This window comes from Sus scrofa, chromosome 1 (assembly GCF_054392235.1).
Source record: "Sus scrofa isolate SSC_HxYL_T2T_F1_AM1 chromosome 1, Sscrofa_HxYL_maternal_Yorkshire_Landrace_v2.0, whole genome shotgun sequence".
Classification (NCBI taxonomy): Eukaryota; Metazoa; Chordata; class Mammalia; order Artiodactyla; family Suidae; genus Sus; species Sus scrofa.
Genome location: NC_139383.1, coordinates 76,289,679 through 76,306,827, shown reverse-complemented (window position 1 = coordinate 76,306,827; position 17,149 = coordinate 76,289,679). Strand labels below are relative to the sequence as shown.

At 35.3% G+C, this 17,149-nt stretch overlaps 1 protein-coding gene across 10 annotated transcripts in view; it reads left to right on the top strand.

The window, feature by feature from the left end:
* WASF1 (WASP family member 1) overlaps positions 1–17,149 on the top strand; it is a 144,749-nt gene that overhangs the window by 113,388 nt on the left and 14,212 nt on the right. For 7 of the 10 annotated variants that reach the window (XM_084962811.1, XM_021091088.2, XM_084962825.1 and 4 more), the window contains exons 2-3: positions 7,144–7,304; positions 14,174–14,308. In XM_084962811.1, coding sequence (XP_084818937.1) covers positions 7,172–7,304; positions 14,174–14,308 — 268 coding nt within the window. In that variant the 5' untranslated portion in view covers positions 7,144–7,171. Of the gene's footprint in view, positions 1–7,143; positions 7,305–12,702; positions 12,762–14,173; positions 14,309–17,149 lie in introns of those variants that run through there. The other 3 variants (XM_084962850.1, XM_084962843.1, XM_084962834.1) reach the window with 2 other exon arrangements.

Below are 17,149 nucleotides of genomic sequence, written 5' to 3'. Positions count from 1 at the left end.
AAGGAAGATAATGGATCAATTTCTTTCATGAACATAAATGCAGAAAATTATTAAACAGTAACAATCCAGGAGTTCCCGTCGTGGCGCAGTGGTTAACGAATCCGACTAGGAACCATGAGGTTGCAGGTTCGATCCCTGCCCTTGCTCAGTGGGTTAACGATCTGGCGTTGCCGTGAGCTGTGGTGTAGGTTGCAGACGCGGCTCGGATCCCGCGTTGCTGTGGCTCTGGCGTAGGCCGGTGGCTACAGCTCCGATTCAACCCCTAGCCTGGGAACCTCCATATGCCGCGGGAGCGGCCCAAGAAATAGCAACAATAACAACAACAACAAAAAAGACAAAAGACAAAAAAAAAAAAAAAAAGTAACAATCCAAAACCAAATCTAGCAATATATTAAAAAAGATTTAATCTTTATATTTTGAGGTCAGCTGATTAGCAACCTTAATTCCAACTTCTATCTTAATCTCCCTTTTCCATGTATTATAACATAGTCACAAATTCTGGGGAATAGAACATAAATTGCTTTAAAGGGCCATTATTCTGTCCTGTTACATACATCTCAGCCAAGCTGCATTTATTCCAAGGATGCAGAGTTGTTTAACATAAATCAATCAATGTAGTTTACCACATTAATAATAAAAGAAGTGTATGCAGACGACGTGATACTATATATAGAAAACTCTAAGGACTCAACCCAAAAACTACTCAAACTGATCAACAAATTCAGCAAAGCAGCAGGATACAAGATTAACATTCAGAAATCAGTTGCATTTCTGTATATTAACAATGGAATATTAGAAAGGGAATACAAAAATATAGTACCTTTTAAAATTGCACCCCAAAAAATCAAATACCTGGGGATACACCTGACCAAGTAGGTGAAAGACTTATATGCTGAGAACTATAAGACATTAATCAAGGAAATTAAAGAAGATTCAAGGAAATGGAAAGATATTCCATGCTCCTGGGTTGGAAAAATTAATGTTGTAAAAATGGCCATACTACCCAAAGCAACCTATGGACCTAACATATCTCCTATCATTACCCATGACATTTTTCACAAAATTAGAATAAACAATCCAAAAATTTATATGAAACCACAAAGACCCAGAATTGTCAAAGCAATTCTGAGGAACAAAAACCAAGCAGGGGCCATAACTCTCCCAGATTTCAGGCAATATTACAAAGCTACAGTCATCAAGACAGAGTGGTACTGGTATCAAAACAGAGAGACCAACCAATGGAACAGAATAGAGAACCCAGAAATAAAACAAGACACCTATGGTCAATTAATCATTGACAAAGAAGGCAAGAATATAAAGTGGGAAAAAGACATTTTTTCAGCAAGTGGTGCTGGGAAAACTGGACAGCTGCATGTAAATCAGTGAAACTGGAACACACCCTCACACCATGCACAAAAATAAACTCAAAATGGCTTAAAGACTTAAACATAAGATAAGGCACCATAGAAGAAAACATAGGCAAAACATTCTCTGACATCAACCTTACAAACGTTTTCTCAGGCCAATCTCCCAAAGCAACAGAAATAAAAGCAAACATAAACAATGGAACCTAATCAAACTGAAAAGCTTTTGCACAAGCAAGGAAACAGTAATACACAAAAAGACAACTTACAGAATAGAAGGAAATAGTTTCAAATGATGCAACTGACAAGGCCTTAATATCTAAAATATGCAGACAGCTTATATAACTCAACAGCAAAAAAAGCCAACAACCCAGCTGAAAAATGGGCAAAAAACCTGAATAGACATTTCTCCAAAGAAGATATACAGATGGGCAACAAGCACATGAAAAAATGCTCAACATTACTGATTAGTAGAGAAATGCAAATCAAAACTACTCTGAGATACCATCTCACACCAGTCAGAATGGCCGTCAATAATAAGTCCACAAATAACACATGCTGGAGAGGGTGTGAAGAAAAGGGAACCCTCCTGCACTGTTGGTGGGAATGTAAATTGGTACAACCACTATGGAAAACAGTATGGAGGTAACTTAGAAAACTATACATAGAACTATCATACGACCCAGCAATCCCACTCTTGGGCAAACATCCAGACAAAATTTTTCTTAAAAAAGACACATGCACCCGTATTGCAGCACTATTCACAATAGCCAAGACATGGAAACAACCTAAATGTCCATTGACAGATGAATGGGTTAAGAAGATGTGGTATATATACCACTGGAATACTACTCAGCCATAAAAAAGAATGACATAATGCCATTTGCAGCAACATGGATGGACCTAGAGACTCTCATACAAAGTGAAGTCAGTCAGAAAGAGGAAGACAAATACCATGGGATATCACTTATATCTGGAATTTAATATAAGGCACAAATGAACCTTTCCACAGAAAAGAAACTCATGGACTTGGAGAACAGATTTGTGGTTGTGAAGGGGGCGGGGGAGTGGGATGGAGTGGGAGTTTAGGATTAATAGATGCAAACTACTGCCTTTGGAACAGATAAACAATGAGATTCTGCTGAATAGCACTGGGAACTCTATATGGTCACTTATGATGGAGCATAATAATATGAGAAAAAGAATGTATACATGTATATATGACTGGGTGACTGGGTCACCTTGCTGTACAGTAGAAAACTGACAGAACACTGTAAACCAGCTATGATGGAAAAAATTAAAATCATTGAAAAATAATAATAAAAGAACGAAGTCAAATAATCATAATAGGTATAGCAAAAACATAAAATCGACATTAACTTAAAAAAACTTAGCAATTTAGAATATATAGAATCATCCTTAATCTATTAAAAGATGTCTACAAAACAGCAACAAAACTAAATAACAAAACAAAATAACAATAACAAAAACCCTGTAACAGGCATTTGGTAAAATGTTGAAGCTTTTCCCTTTTGGCTCAGGAAAAAGATGATAATATTCTATTTCTCATTGTATAAAGATTCTAGCTAATGTCATAAGGGGGGAAAAGAAAATTAAAATTAAAGATTAGAAAGTAGATAATCATTTCTCACATATGATAGATTATATACATTTAAAAATCTTAAATAATCATAGGTTAGTGGAGATTAGAAAAGTCTCCGGATATGGGGTCAGTATTAAAAAATTGACTTATTTTCTATATATATGATAAGAAATTTATGCCGTTTCCAGGGTTGTCAAAAATATATGCATACAAATGAACCTAACAGGATGTATGGCTTCTGTTGTAAAGGTTATAAGACATTATTAAGAAGCATTTTAAAATCCTGAAGTAATTGGAAGGATACACTATGTTAATGGATAGGAAGGTGCACTGTTGTGCAAATATCAGTACTTCCTGATATATGTAGCCTCCATTCTGGTCATATTCCCAATAGGGGTGTGTGTGTGTGTGTGTGTGTGTGTGTAATCTGATAATCTGATTCATGATAATCTAACGGAAGTGCAAAGGGCCAAAAATAAACAGCATTTTTGAAGAACAAGGTAGGAGGACTTGGCACTATTGGATATCAAGACTTACTGTGAAGCTACCATTAAGATTAGCTCTAGGTAGACCAGTGGAATACTGAAAGGCCTCAAAATGGATTTAAAAACATATGGAAACTTAGTTTATGACAAGAGTGCCTCTGGAGAACAATGGGGAAGAATAGTCTTTTCAGTGAATGGTGTTGAAATAATATATAAGAAACTTGACTGCTACCTAACACCATTTACAAAAATTGATTCCATGTCAATTATGGACTAAAAATCCAAAGCAAAACAACAAAGTTCAGAGATAATATAGAAGATCATGCTTATGATCTTAGTATATCAAATGATTTAGAAACCTATGCTTTCATACTAAACCTAAAAGAAAAAGACAAATCCAGCCACCTTCTCATAAAAGATGTCAAGAGAGTGAAATAGAAAGTGACACAAGAGAAAATATTTGCATCACATAAAACCTTCAAATGTCTCATATCCAGTGTTACTACAAATAAACCCTAAAACAGCAAATGGTAAATAGAAGGTGGACAAGAACAGTGAATAGGCACTTCTCAAGTGAGAAAAATCCAGGAGATAAATACATGAAAATATGCTTAAACTCTTAGTAATTGTGGAAAACACAAAACTGTAGTAATTCATCAGAATTTACCTACAAGAATAGCTAGAATTTAAAAGCAGTATCAAGGAATTCCCGCTCTGGCCCAGCAGGTTAAGGATCCAGCATTGCTTCTGTAGTGGCAGGGGTTCTATCCTCGGTCCATTGTGTTGGGTAGAGGATCTGACCTTGCTGCAGCTTGGATTCAGTCCCTGGCCTGGGAATCTCCATATGCCATGGGTGCAGCCAAAAGAATGAGAGAGAGTGAGAGAGGAGGAGGGAAGGAGGAAGGAAGAAGAAGAACAAGAAGAGAGAGAGAAATCGGAGTTCCCGACGTGGCGCAGTGGTTAACAATCCGACTGGGAACCATGAGGTTGCAGGTTCAGTCCCTGCCCTTGCTCAGTGGGTTAAGGATCCGGCGTTGCCGTGAGCTGTGGTGTAGGTTGCAGACGCGGCTCGGATCCTGCGTTGCTGTGGCTCTGGCGTAGGCCGGTGGCTACAGCTCCGATTCAACCCCTAGCCTGGGAACCTCCATATGCCGCAGGAGCGGCCCAAGAAATAGCACAAAAAAAAAAAAAGAAAAGAAAGAAATACACAGTATCAAGTGTTGTGAAGATGTGGAGCAGCATTAGCCTCTTAGACTGCTGAAAGGAGTAAATACATTTGTACAGTCACTTTTGGAACAGTTTGACATCATCTCCTAAAGTTCAAGCTGTGCATATCCTTCACCTAGCTGTTCTCCTTAAGTATATTTCCAACAGAAATGTGTACACCAAGACACTTATACATGAATGTTCATGGTAGTGGTATTCATAATAACTTCAAACTAAAAACAACACGTGTACATATATCAGCATTAGAATGGGTAAATAAATTGTGGTTATACAGTGGACTATCATACAGCTTTGAAAATATACATCCTATAGTTACTCAAAGCAACGTGGATGAATGTTACAAATATAATGTTGATTGAAAAGGGCAAGACAATAATAAATAACGTTTATTTATATGAACTTTGAAAATCAATAAAAAGTATAGTGTTTAGAGTTACCTGCTTAAGATGTTTAAGTATAAAAAAAAAAGAAAATGTGTATTGTAAGAGTCATAATAATGGTTAACTTAAGGAGGAAGGAAGCAAGGGTGGTTGGGGAGGAGACCAAAGTGTTTTGTTTATTAAGACCAGGCAATGTTTTATTTCTTTACATTAGCTTACAAGTTTGCTCAAATTATTGAGCTGTGTGTGCAATTTTGTATATCTTTTCTATGTCTTTCATATTTTACTCAAAAAGATTTAAAAATGTGGAAAGAATGCTGAATAAACAGGTCAGAGGATTTCATGCAAAAGTTTGTTTTTAAAGCATGTTGATAATAACACTTAAATGTAATTAGATTTATCCTAAGCTTCCATTTGGCAATGATTAAAATTCAGTAAATAATAAATGTCTTCCTTCAATAACCATTGTTTACCAATAGGTAAGTACAAGCGGTGCTCACTCTGTATGGTAGTATGGGACCCAAAAAATAAGTATACAAGCTAAAACTTTATGAAATGATCTTAATCAGTGGGAAAAAAAATACAGTCAAAACATAAAACTGTCATGTGTCAGTTATAAATGTATAGGGAAATGAAATAAACGCTAAAACAATTTAGTGCCATGTATAGGGAAATGAAATAAATACTAAAACTAACAATTTAGTGCCATTTATTATGAAACATTAGAAACAATTAGAATTATAGTGCTTTATTTCTTTGTAAAAAACCTACCAAGAATAGTTTGAGCAGTGCTTTGCCTTCTTGTATAACTTAGAAAAACAGAGCGAGCAGAGTATACATCTTTTCTGTGCCTTAGCAAATTGTCTTAATCTTTTCTACTAAATTTGGATCAGCTTCTAACATTTTATCCTTTGCACTTGCAATGTCATGAAATATCTCCAAGAATTCCTTTATTGTGAAGTTGTTTTTTGCTATTGCCACTTCTTCTGAGACATCTTCCTTTTTGTCACAACTTCTTTCCTCATTTATGTCAATAATTTCACTAAATTCCTCTGACTGCATACCTAGTGTCTCTCAAACAGTGCAGTGGCCGCATTCCCACAATTAATTGTTTCTTCTGCTATTCCACTTACATTCAACTTGAATTTCACTCCAGTGTTAACCATTTTTCTTTTCTTTGCTACACTTTTATCTTTGTTGGCCATTTCCCTCTTTCAGTTACCATTTTGTAAAATTTCACATGAGTTTATTACTGGGAAGCAAGAAGGTAAACCAGCTACATGCTTTGCTGTCCGTAGGCAAACTGAGTAACAGATGAGAAGTGTCCTGTCACCAACAGACTTAAAAGCAGTGATGTGATTGGTCACTGATCATGATGTGCATCTCTTATTAACATAGTGATTTATGAACTGAAGTGCCAGCAAAGGAGTTTGTATTTATGTAGTTACAGTTAGTATACTGTGGTAGGTGAAATTGGAGCCATGTTGTTGGGAGACTGGTATTTATTTAACTCAACTGTGGAAGCTGAAATTTCTGCATAGGGAAAACCTGGGAGGTGAGGACTGACTGTAATTCAAAGAATTTGAACTATTTGATCAGTTAAATAAAGATTTGGTTGGTTTTGATGAGATTACGGTTGTGGGTCTACCTGGATATTTGATTTCTGAGCTATTGAATGCCTGATACATTTTATGTGAAAATACAAATTTGATACTATTCTTGCAGCTTCTTTAATCCTCTTAGGTACTTCCTTAGAAAGGACCTTTCATACTAACTCTGTAGAACAAAATCCCTTGTAGTAAGTAAAATCAGTGGTTTTAGGAGAATAATGGTGATTATGATTTTGAGTTCACTGTGAAGCAACAAACATTGAAAGTAAGTTTTTGAAAAATTATTTGATATGATGTTGACATTCCAATAACTGAAGGTAAAAAAGGGGTTAAATCAGTTTTGACATATTTAGTCAGGTGACTCTGCTTTCACTAGTCTCATGCTAGCAAATATTTTCTTGTTAAATGTGAAAGATAAGGTCTCTGTGTTGGTTGAAATTGAAAAATATTAATTTATTGTTTGATTTCCTACAGGTGAACTGGCACAGAGGTTGATCTCAAGATGCCATTAGTGAAAAGAAACATCGATCCTAGGCACTTGTGCCACACAGCGCTGCCTAGAGGAATTAAGAATGAACTGGAATGTGTGACCAATATTTCTTTGGCAAACATAATTAGACAGCTAAGTAGCCTGAGTAAGTCTTTTTATATCAATTAAAAATAATACAAACAAGAATGTTATGCTTTAGGATATTAAGATGATATTCTTGTGACTAATTTTGGGGTGGGGAATATTTGATGACAAGAGCACAAAATTATCTTGAAAAATATAATCATTTTAAATAAAATTAATGAGTTTTAGAATCATTTCTTCTTCCCCTGCATGTTTCCACTGGGAAAGGGAAATAAGGACAGAATCTTTAGGAACAGAATCACATTATGGATAAAAATGACTGAGATTGTTTTTGAAATATTGTTTGATCGGAGTTCCCGCTGTGGTGCAACAGGATCGGCAGCATCTCGACAGCACCAGGACACTGGTTCGATCCCTGTCCCAGCACAGTGGGTTAAAGGATCCAGCATTGCTGCAGGTGTGATGTTCGCAACTACAGCTGCAATCTGATCCCTGGCCCAGGACCTCCATATACCGTGGGGTGGCTAAAAAAGAAAAAATAAATTAATGAATAAAATATGGTTTGTTCTATGAAAGGCAAAGGCTAGGATTGTGCTTTTGCTTGCTTGTAATTGCTGTTTACTTTTTTAAAGGTTTCAGCTATTGGTATTTTGGGATATCTTTCTCTTTGTATATATCTTAGTAGCCTAAGGAAATATTTTTATATTATTTAAATATCTAAAAGTGAATGATGTAGAATTAGGCTGAGGATTAGGTTAGTCAAGTGAATTGTCTAAAAGACATTAGGATGTCAGTCAAGTGTCTTGATTTATAGCATGATATGAAAGTAACAAGTAAACCTGGACTCTGGCATATAGAAGTTAAGCAGGTTAGTTAGATAATAAAGGCCTTTTGAAGGTGCAGGTTAGGGGAGGAGAAGAGAGGCAGTATGTTTTCATTGTAAGATTACAGAATTGAGCTAGGTTGAGGAATTATTTCCCATTTATTCTAAATTTAATGTTAGAATTTTTTTAAATCCAGTTTATTTTTTGAGTTGATTAGCATTTATTAGACTATATTTCATTTTAAAGATAAGACAATATGTTCTTGGCCTAGATATCTTATATAAGTACTCATAGATTTATCAGCCATACCCACCCACGTAGATTGACTTTATAAGCAGTATTGGCTCCTCTTTTCTTTTTCTTTTAACTCTTCTCCTTTCTTTTTATAATTGAGTACTTAGCACAAGGTAAAAAGATGTTGTTAATCTCTTGATTTGTTTCAAGTGAGAGCATTGGGACATACACATGTAGCCAGAGAACATAAAAAGTTGTATTTAAAGAGTTCCCACTTTGGCGCAATGGGATTGGCCTCGTCTCTGGAACCCTGGGACACAGGTTCCATCCATAGCCCAGCACAGTGGATTAAGGATCTGGCATAAGTTACAATTGTGGCTTGGATCTGATCCCTGGACCAGGAACTCAATATCCCACAGGATGATCAAAAAAAAAAAAAAGAAAATTTATGTTAGAATGTTCTTGGTGAGAGCACTAAATTCCTACATTGCGTGTGAAATGGTTGTAAAAGTAAATTAAAAGGCTATTTGTTTGAATTTAAGTATATTTCTTGTCCCATTTGGTGGGGTTTTTTTTTTTATGTTGCTAGAAGTGAATCACTAACAATATATTGTTTATATTTTTCTTCCTTGAGAAATTCAGTATGGTGTGTACTTTTGAGACAAGTCAGAAATCCTAGAAAGTTTATTAATATATGATTAACCATATTGTTTAAAGTCATTTGCTAGCACTAATTGGGTTTATTAAAATGTAACATAACATAACTTCATATGAAATTTAGATATACTACATGTATATGGGTGCATGTGTATGTAAATATTAAAATACATGTTAAGAGCACAGAAATTACTAATAAATTTGGTTAAAATATTTCTTTAAATTGAAATGAATATGGACCTAATGTAAGCATCTTGTTTTAGGTATATTTTGAATATAGAATTTAGAACTAATGTAATGATTAAGGGTGTCAGTTTTGCAGTACTAACCCATTTCTCACATAGCCTAAAGGTGAAAATTTAAGGAATTTTTTCAAGTCTGATATAGTCCATATAATCAATACGTCAGCAAGCACATGGTCATGTCACAGCCAAACTCTGAAAATAGAAATAAATTAAATACATTGTAAAAATGTTTAGATGCTTCAGACTTGGAATCAGAGGCTTTTTTCTAAGCAGTTCCTAGAGATTCAGAAAAAAAAGCATAAAATATTGTTACAAGGTATAACAATAGTTTACCTCCCTAAAATTAAGCTCTTTGGCAGCTTTCCCACTTGACATGGTTGAGAACCTAGAATTAAATTTAAAAGGCCTCTAGGTAGCCAGAATAAACAAGCCTAAGCACTGAAGACTATGCACTTAAAATAACCAATTGATCCTTTTTCAGACTTGTTTACTTTTACTTTGATAGTTCAGACAGGTTTGATGATGTTTCCAAACATTTATGCTTCAGAGCATTAAAAGAGGAGATATGGAGGGAGGGAATAGAAGCAGGCATTACTGGAGCCAACCAAAAGAGGTAGTTTATAGCAAAGGAAAAAGGGAAAAAGCAACATTAAAAACTGGAAGGAGGCCATTTAATGTAAAAGCAAGTATTCGTATGTATTTGAATGCAGTTGTTTCTCATAATCAGTTCATGACTATGAGTCCTCAAGAAAAGTTTAAATTATGTTTAAATTTTTTTAAGAAGACAGGGAAGCTTAGAGTAGATTTTATATCTGACTTTACATCAGTAGTTTTACATTGGTTCAGTAGTTAAAATAATAGTTAATGCCTTAAATAATTCTGAATCACTTAGAGAACTAGGCTATTCAAAATGGTTCTAGGTAATTGAGATTTTCACCTTGGTCCTATTGCTAACACCAGAATCCTATAGCACACGGTAATGAAGGTCAACCTCAGGGTTCAGCATGGCTTGGGGCTGTACATTATCCTGACCTCTTCCTTGCAAAAATGTACATCCCAGTTCAGTTGTTTTTCCTAGTAGAACAAAATTCTGTTTTATAATAATTACTGAAAACCTCGAGTTCACTTTGTTTAAATTTCTTCTGTTATATCCAGTTTTTCCCCATCTTATTGCTAGCGTATTTAACAACCATTGTGACTCTAATTACTTGAGAGATCTTTTACCATTTTCTCTTCCCAGGGCCTTTCTAATGCTAAATATAGTCAGTTCATGAATATAGTTCATGCTGCCAAGATGAGCTGATAGAGTGTACTGTACTTCTTGTGCTCAATCATAGAAAATTTGACAGATAGATAGCAAAGTAGATGGGTAGGAGGGTGAATAAATAGATCGGCTTGATAAGACATTACATAATAGATAGACAATGAATGTGGATAACACTGAAGACTTTGCTATGTGATGAAGGTACATGTTTCTTATCCGAAAAGAACATATGCCATTTAGTTGAAGAGTCTAATGTGATGAACACTGAAACCATTCTGTGAGTTTCAAATAGTGAGCATGTGTATAATTAAAATCACGAGTTCTAGTTTACAGGAACTGAGAAAATGGAGATAAGTATAGGTGAAGTCATTAGAGGAGTCTTGCCAAATGAAATTGAATTGAATTGGGCCTTGAAGGAACAAAAGAATTTGGAAGATGGAGAAGAAGGCATTTCAACTTGCATGAAGAAGTAGCCAAATGAAAGGAGGCAAAAATAAATATATCTTTATTATAATCATATTTATAATAAAATATTAATATATTTATAATAAAATATATTAATATATTTATTTATAATAAAATATATTAAAGGGGCATTTAATATTATAAATATTAAAGGGGGATTAAAGGGGCAAATGACATTGGATATGTATGGTGGAATTTGGTTATAGAGAACAATGTTAGATGAGAGGATTTAGGTTTTAACATCAGAGATAATGAAATTTCATAGATTCTTGAGTAAAGACATAGTATAATGTAAGGTTAGTTGAAATACAGGTACATAACACAATTAGTTTCACATTGCAAAATTCCTTTCACTCACTCTGGGAGGGAAGGAGGAGGTAGACTTGGAAAGTAAGGGATATGAAAAGAGAACAGATGGGGTGTTCATCTTATTCACTGAAGTGTTTTGTCACTTAAAGCTGAGGTGGGAAAGTGTAGAATCTTTTTAAAAAATCTGTTAAAACCCAAGAAACTATAGGCCCTCTTTCCAGAAAAATGCAAATGCATAAAGAATCTGCTTATAATTTCAAGTGATGTACAGATCATAAGTTAAAGATCTGAATATTAAACTGAGTTCTTATAGGGATAAAATTCTTCCATCTCTTTATCCCTAACATTTGATGAATAAATGAAAAACTTTATACTTGCCTTTTCTTCTACCTGGGATGCTTCTCTTAATCTGCGGGAGGAACTCTGGAAGTGTCTCTGATACCATCTCACTCCCAAATGTGGTGCTTCTTTCTTTGTGCTCTGTGGCTCTTACCTCATTTTATAATAAGAGTTGTCTGTTGAGCTCCTATCCTGTATCAGGTACTCTACCACCAACCCCTCTGCTTTTGGTCTTCTTTTCTTATAATTTTTTTTTTGAAGGAGATATCTTTATTCCTATTTTACAGGTGAGGAAATTGATGCCAAGGCCTCAAAGTGAATGGAACAAAGATTTGGATTTGTTTATTAAATCGGTTTTCATGTTTATTTAAACGTTTGTTTCTCCCTCTGTTCAAAAATCATCAGTGTCAGGAGTTCCCACTGTGGCTCAGCAGGTTAAGAATCCAACTGTATCTATGAGGGTTCGATCCCTGGCCTTACTCAGTGGGTTGAAGGATTTGGCATTGCTGCGAGCTGTGGTGTAGGTTGCAGACATGGCTCAGATCTGGCATTGCTGCAGCTGTTGTATAGGCCGGCAGCTGCAGCTCCAAGTAGACCCCTACCCTTGGAACTTCCATATACCAAGGGTGTGGTCCAAAAAAGAAAAAAAAATTATCAGTGTCAGAGACCTTCTTTCAGTCATTTTTATATCTAGCATCTGCTACATTGTCTGGCAAGTAAGACATCCTCAGCCATTCTGGTTTAGAGAATGCATGTAATTGAATGAAAATGTACAAAATTATCCTTTTCTCTTGATTTATTATAAAGATATTAAATTCTAATTTTTTTCCCTAAAGATTATAAAATATTTTAGAACAGGAATTTTATGCTTTATTTTTTGGTTTCTTCAGTAGGAAATATACCTACCAGGTACAGGCTGAGGCCTCAGTAAATGTTTGTTGATTTAACTGATAATATATTGAAGTGCTTTGAAAAAAGACAGCATTGTTGAAATGTAAACTGGTAAGATTAATGGATTTATTTTATTAGTATTTAGTATTCTGTTACAGGAACTGTCTCTAAAAGCTTACTGTTGAGCTACATTTAACTTAGAATGCTTGTGTCTAAAATGTCTTGATTTAGGAAGACCATCAATTTTTTAAATTCAAAGATACAGATAGTGATTGGCTCATCTCTATATTGTGAGTATTCATTTCTTTATATGTTCTAAATACACTTGAACCTTTTTTAATTATAAGTCATCTAAAACTTCTACCTGACTTATTTACTAGATAGAAATTTCTAGTAAAAGGATTTACTAGAGGAGTTCCCTTCACGGCTCAGTGGTTAACGAATCCGACTAGGAACCATGAGGTTGCCTGTTTGATCCCTGGCCTAGCTCAGTGGGTTAAGGATCCGGCATTACCATGAGCTGTGCTGTAGGTTGCAGACGTGGCTCAGATCCCACATTGCTGTGGTTCTGGAGTAGGCCAGAGGGCTACAGCTCTGATGAGACCCCTAGCCTGGGAATCTCCATATGCCACATGTGCAACCCTAGAAAAGACAAAAAGACCAAAAAAAAAAAAAAAAATTTACTAGAAATCTTTTTAGAATGGGATTATTTTGTCTTATTCTTTACAGTAATGGAATGAAAATTTGCATGACTAGAGGAATACAGTGATTTTATATTTATGATTTTTTTTTTTTTTTTTTTTTTTTTAAGAAATTAGAATGAGTTCCCATTGTGGCTCAGGGGTTAGCGAATCTGCCTAGGAACCAGAAAGGTTGCGGGTTGAATCCCTGGCCTCGCTCAGTGGGTTAAGGATCTGGCGTTGCTGTGAGCTGTGGCATAGGTCACAGACGCAGCTTGGATCCCGCGTTGCTATGGCTCTGGTGTAGGCCAGCGGCTACAACTCCAATTGGACCCTGAGCCTGGGAACTCCATGTGCTGCGGGTGTGGCTCTAAAGAAAAAAAAAAGAGAGAAAGAAACTAGAATGAGGTGAACTTCCCATTGTGGCTCAGTGGGTTGGGAGCCCAACACAGTGTCTCTGAGGATGCAGGTTCAATCCCTGGCCTTGCTCAGTGGGTTTCTGATCCATGTAGCTGTGGCATAGGCCTGCAGCTACAGCTGCTTTTCGACCCCTAGACAGGGAACTTTGATATGCTTCAGATGAGGCCCTAAAAAAAAAAAGAAAGAAAGAAAAAGAAAAAATAGAATGAGAGAAAATTTAAAGTATCCCCTGGATAAAACAGGAGAGTATTTCCATTTTAGACACAAGTCACCTACCAGAAAATGGTAGAACTAGTATTTAAAACCATTATTTCCATGACTGGGTCACTTTGCTGTACAACAGAAATTCAAGGAACATTGTAAATCAATTGTACTTTAATTTAAAAAAGAATATATACAAAAAAAAAAATTTTAAAAAAAGGTATTACCCAGGGTGTGTGGTTTTTTCCCACTCTATCACAGTTGGGTTAATTTAGGGTTTAAAGTTAAAACTGGTTTCAAATAATGCCAAATTCATTGAGACAGCACTGTAAAATGTTAAAATTTTGACATTTATCTCTGATCACATTAAATTTTATGATATATGCTTCATTTTTGCTTAGGTAAATATGCTGAAGATATTTTTGGAGAATTATTCAATGAAGCACATAGTTTTTCCTTCAGAGTTAACTCATTACAAGAACGTGTGGACCGTTTATCTGTTAGTGTTACACAGCTTGATCCTAAAGAAGAAGAATGTAAGTTTATTCCTATTGTGTTTTCTTTCACATGTATGTTTTAGGTTAAGAGGGATGAATGTAAGAACAATATTAAACATGAATTTGTTAAAAAAAAACAGTAATGGGGGAAATGTACTTAATATTAATCAAAGAAATAAGTATATACACACAAACACACAAAATACGAATTTAACCATGCAGTACGTGCTCTAGTAGATCAGTGGATTATCTATAAATGCCATTAGTATGAGTCTCTTGGGTTTTCTACTCTTTTTTTCCTTATTTACCTCTTCTTTTTGTATGCTAATAGCGCCTCATTTTTTGATGTAAATTTTTCAACCAGACTTTTCCTCCATTTTCTTTCTTTTCTCCCTTATAATTTATTTTTATACTTTTGTCTTAGAAATAAAAATCATTTGAAAATGTCCTGAAATTCTTAGGTTTACTTCTGTAAGAATGCAGTTCCTTTTAATATGCTTTTGTGTGTATATATTGCTAAATTGCTAAAATCTGACCTTATTATTTAAATGTTAGCTCCCATTTTTATAAACTTTTAAAATAATTATTACCATTATTTTTATTCATTGTATATATATATGTGTGTGTTTGATGTATGTATGTGTGTATATATATATTCTTTTTCAGATTCTTTTCCTTTATAGGTTATTACAAAATATTGAGTATAGTTCCCTGTGCTATACAGTAGGTTCTTGGTGATTATCTATTTTATACCTATGTTAATCCCAACCTCCCACTTTATCCCCATTCTTCTTGAGTAGTCATCAATTTGTTTTCTGTGTCTGTGAGTCTGTTTATGTTTTGTAAATAAGTTCATTTGTATCTTTTTCTTTTTAGATTCCACACGTAAGTGGTATCTTATGATACTTGTCTTTGTCTGACTTACTTCACTTAGTATAATAATCTCTGGGTCCATCCATTTGCTGTAAATGGCATTATTTCATTCTTTTTTATGGCTAATATTCCATTAAATATATAATCTTCTTTATCCGTTCATCTGTCAGTAGACATTTAGGTTGCTTCCATGTCCTGGCTATTGTAAATAGTGCTGCAGTGCACTTTGGGGTGCATGTATCTTTTTGAATTATAGTTTTGTCCAGATATATGTTTGGAGTGGGATTGCAGTATCACATAGTAGCTCTAATTTTAGTTTTTTAAAGGAACCTTCATACTGTTCTCCATAGTAGCTGCACCAGTTTACATTCGCACCAACAATGTTGGAGAGTTTCTTTTTCTCCACACCCTTTCCAGCATTTTTTATTTGTAGACTTTTTGATGATGGACATTCTGACTGGTATGAGGTAATATCTCATTGTAGTTTTGATTTGCACTTCTGTAATAATTAATGATGTTGAGCATCTTTTCATGTGCTGTTTGGCCACCTATATATCTTCTTTGGAGAAATGTCTGTTTAGGTCTCCTGCCCATTTTTTTTTTTTTTTTTTTGTCTTTTGTCTTTTTTTTTGTTGTTGTTGTTGTTGTTGTTGTTGTTGTTGCTATTTCTTGGGCCGCTCCCGCGGCATATGGAGGTTCCCAGGCTAGGGGTTGAATCGGAGCTGTAGCCACCGGCCTACGCCAGAGCCACAGCAACGCGGGATCCAAGCCGCGTCTGCAACCTACACCACAGCTCACGGCAACGCCGGATCGTTAACCCACTGAGCGAGGGCAGGGATCGAACCCGCAACCTCATGGTTCCTAGTCGGATTCGTTAACCACTGCGCCACGACCGGAACTCCTCCTGCCGATTTTTTGATGGAATTGCTAGGTTTTTTTTTTATTTTGAGTTGTATGAGCTGTTTGTATATTTTGGAAATCAATCCCTTGTAGGTAGCACTGTTTGCAAATATTTTCTCCCAGTGTATAGGTTGTCTTTTCATTTTGTTATGGTTTCCATTGCTGTGCAAAAGCTGTTAAGTTTAATTAGGTCGCATTTGTTTATTTTTCTTTTTATTTCCATTACTCTAAGAGACAGATCCCAAAAGATATTGCTGCAATTTATGTCAAAGAGTGTTCTCCTTATGTTTTCCTCTAGAAGTTTCATAGTATCCAGTTTTACATTTACTTAGGTCTTTAATCCATGTTGAGTTTATTTTTGTATATGGTGTTAGAGAATGTTTTAATTTCATTCTTTTATGTGTAGTTGTCCAAGCACACTTATTGGAGAGACTATTTTGTCTCCATTGTGTATGTTCTTGCCTCCTTTGTTGTATTAATTGACCATAGGTGCATGGGTTTATTTCTGGGCTTTTTATCCTGTTCTGTTGATCTCTATGCTGTTTCTATGCCACTACCACACTGTTTTGATGACACTAGCTTTGTAGTATAGTCTAAAGTCAGGGAGCCTGATTACTCCACCTCCCATTTTTCTTTCTCAAGATTACTTTGGCTATTTCAGGGTCTTTTGTGTTTTCATACAAATTTAAAAATTTTGTTCTAGTTCTGTTGTTACTTCTCATTTTAAATAACTATATCCCCCCCCAAAAAAACCAACCCAAAATGCTAGTATATAGGACAAAAATATACTGAGATACTAAACTAGGGATATCAGAGTTTTTTGTTTTTTGTTTTTTTTTTAAAAAACACTTTACAGGCTGTAATAATCATAGAAACTTTAGTGGTAAAACATTTCATGCCCTGGAGTTCCCTTGTGGCTCAGCACTAACAAATCCAACTAGCATCCATGAGGATATGGGTTTGATCCCTGTCCTTGCTCAGTGGATTAAGGATCCAGCATTGCCATGAGCTATGGGTAGGTCAAAGACGTGGCTCAGATCTGGCATTGCTGTGGCTGTGGTGTACGCTGGAAGCTACAGCTCCAATTTCACCCCTAGCCTGGGAACT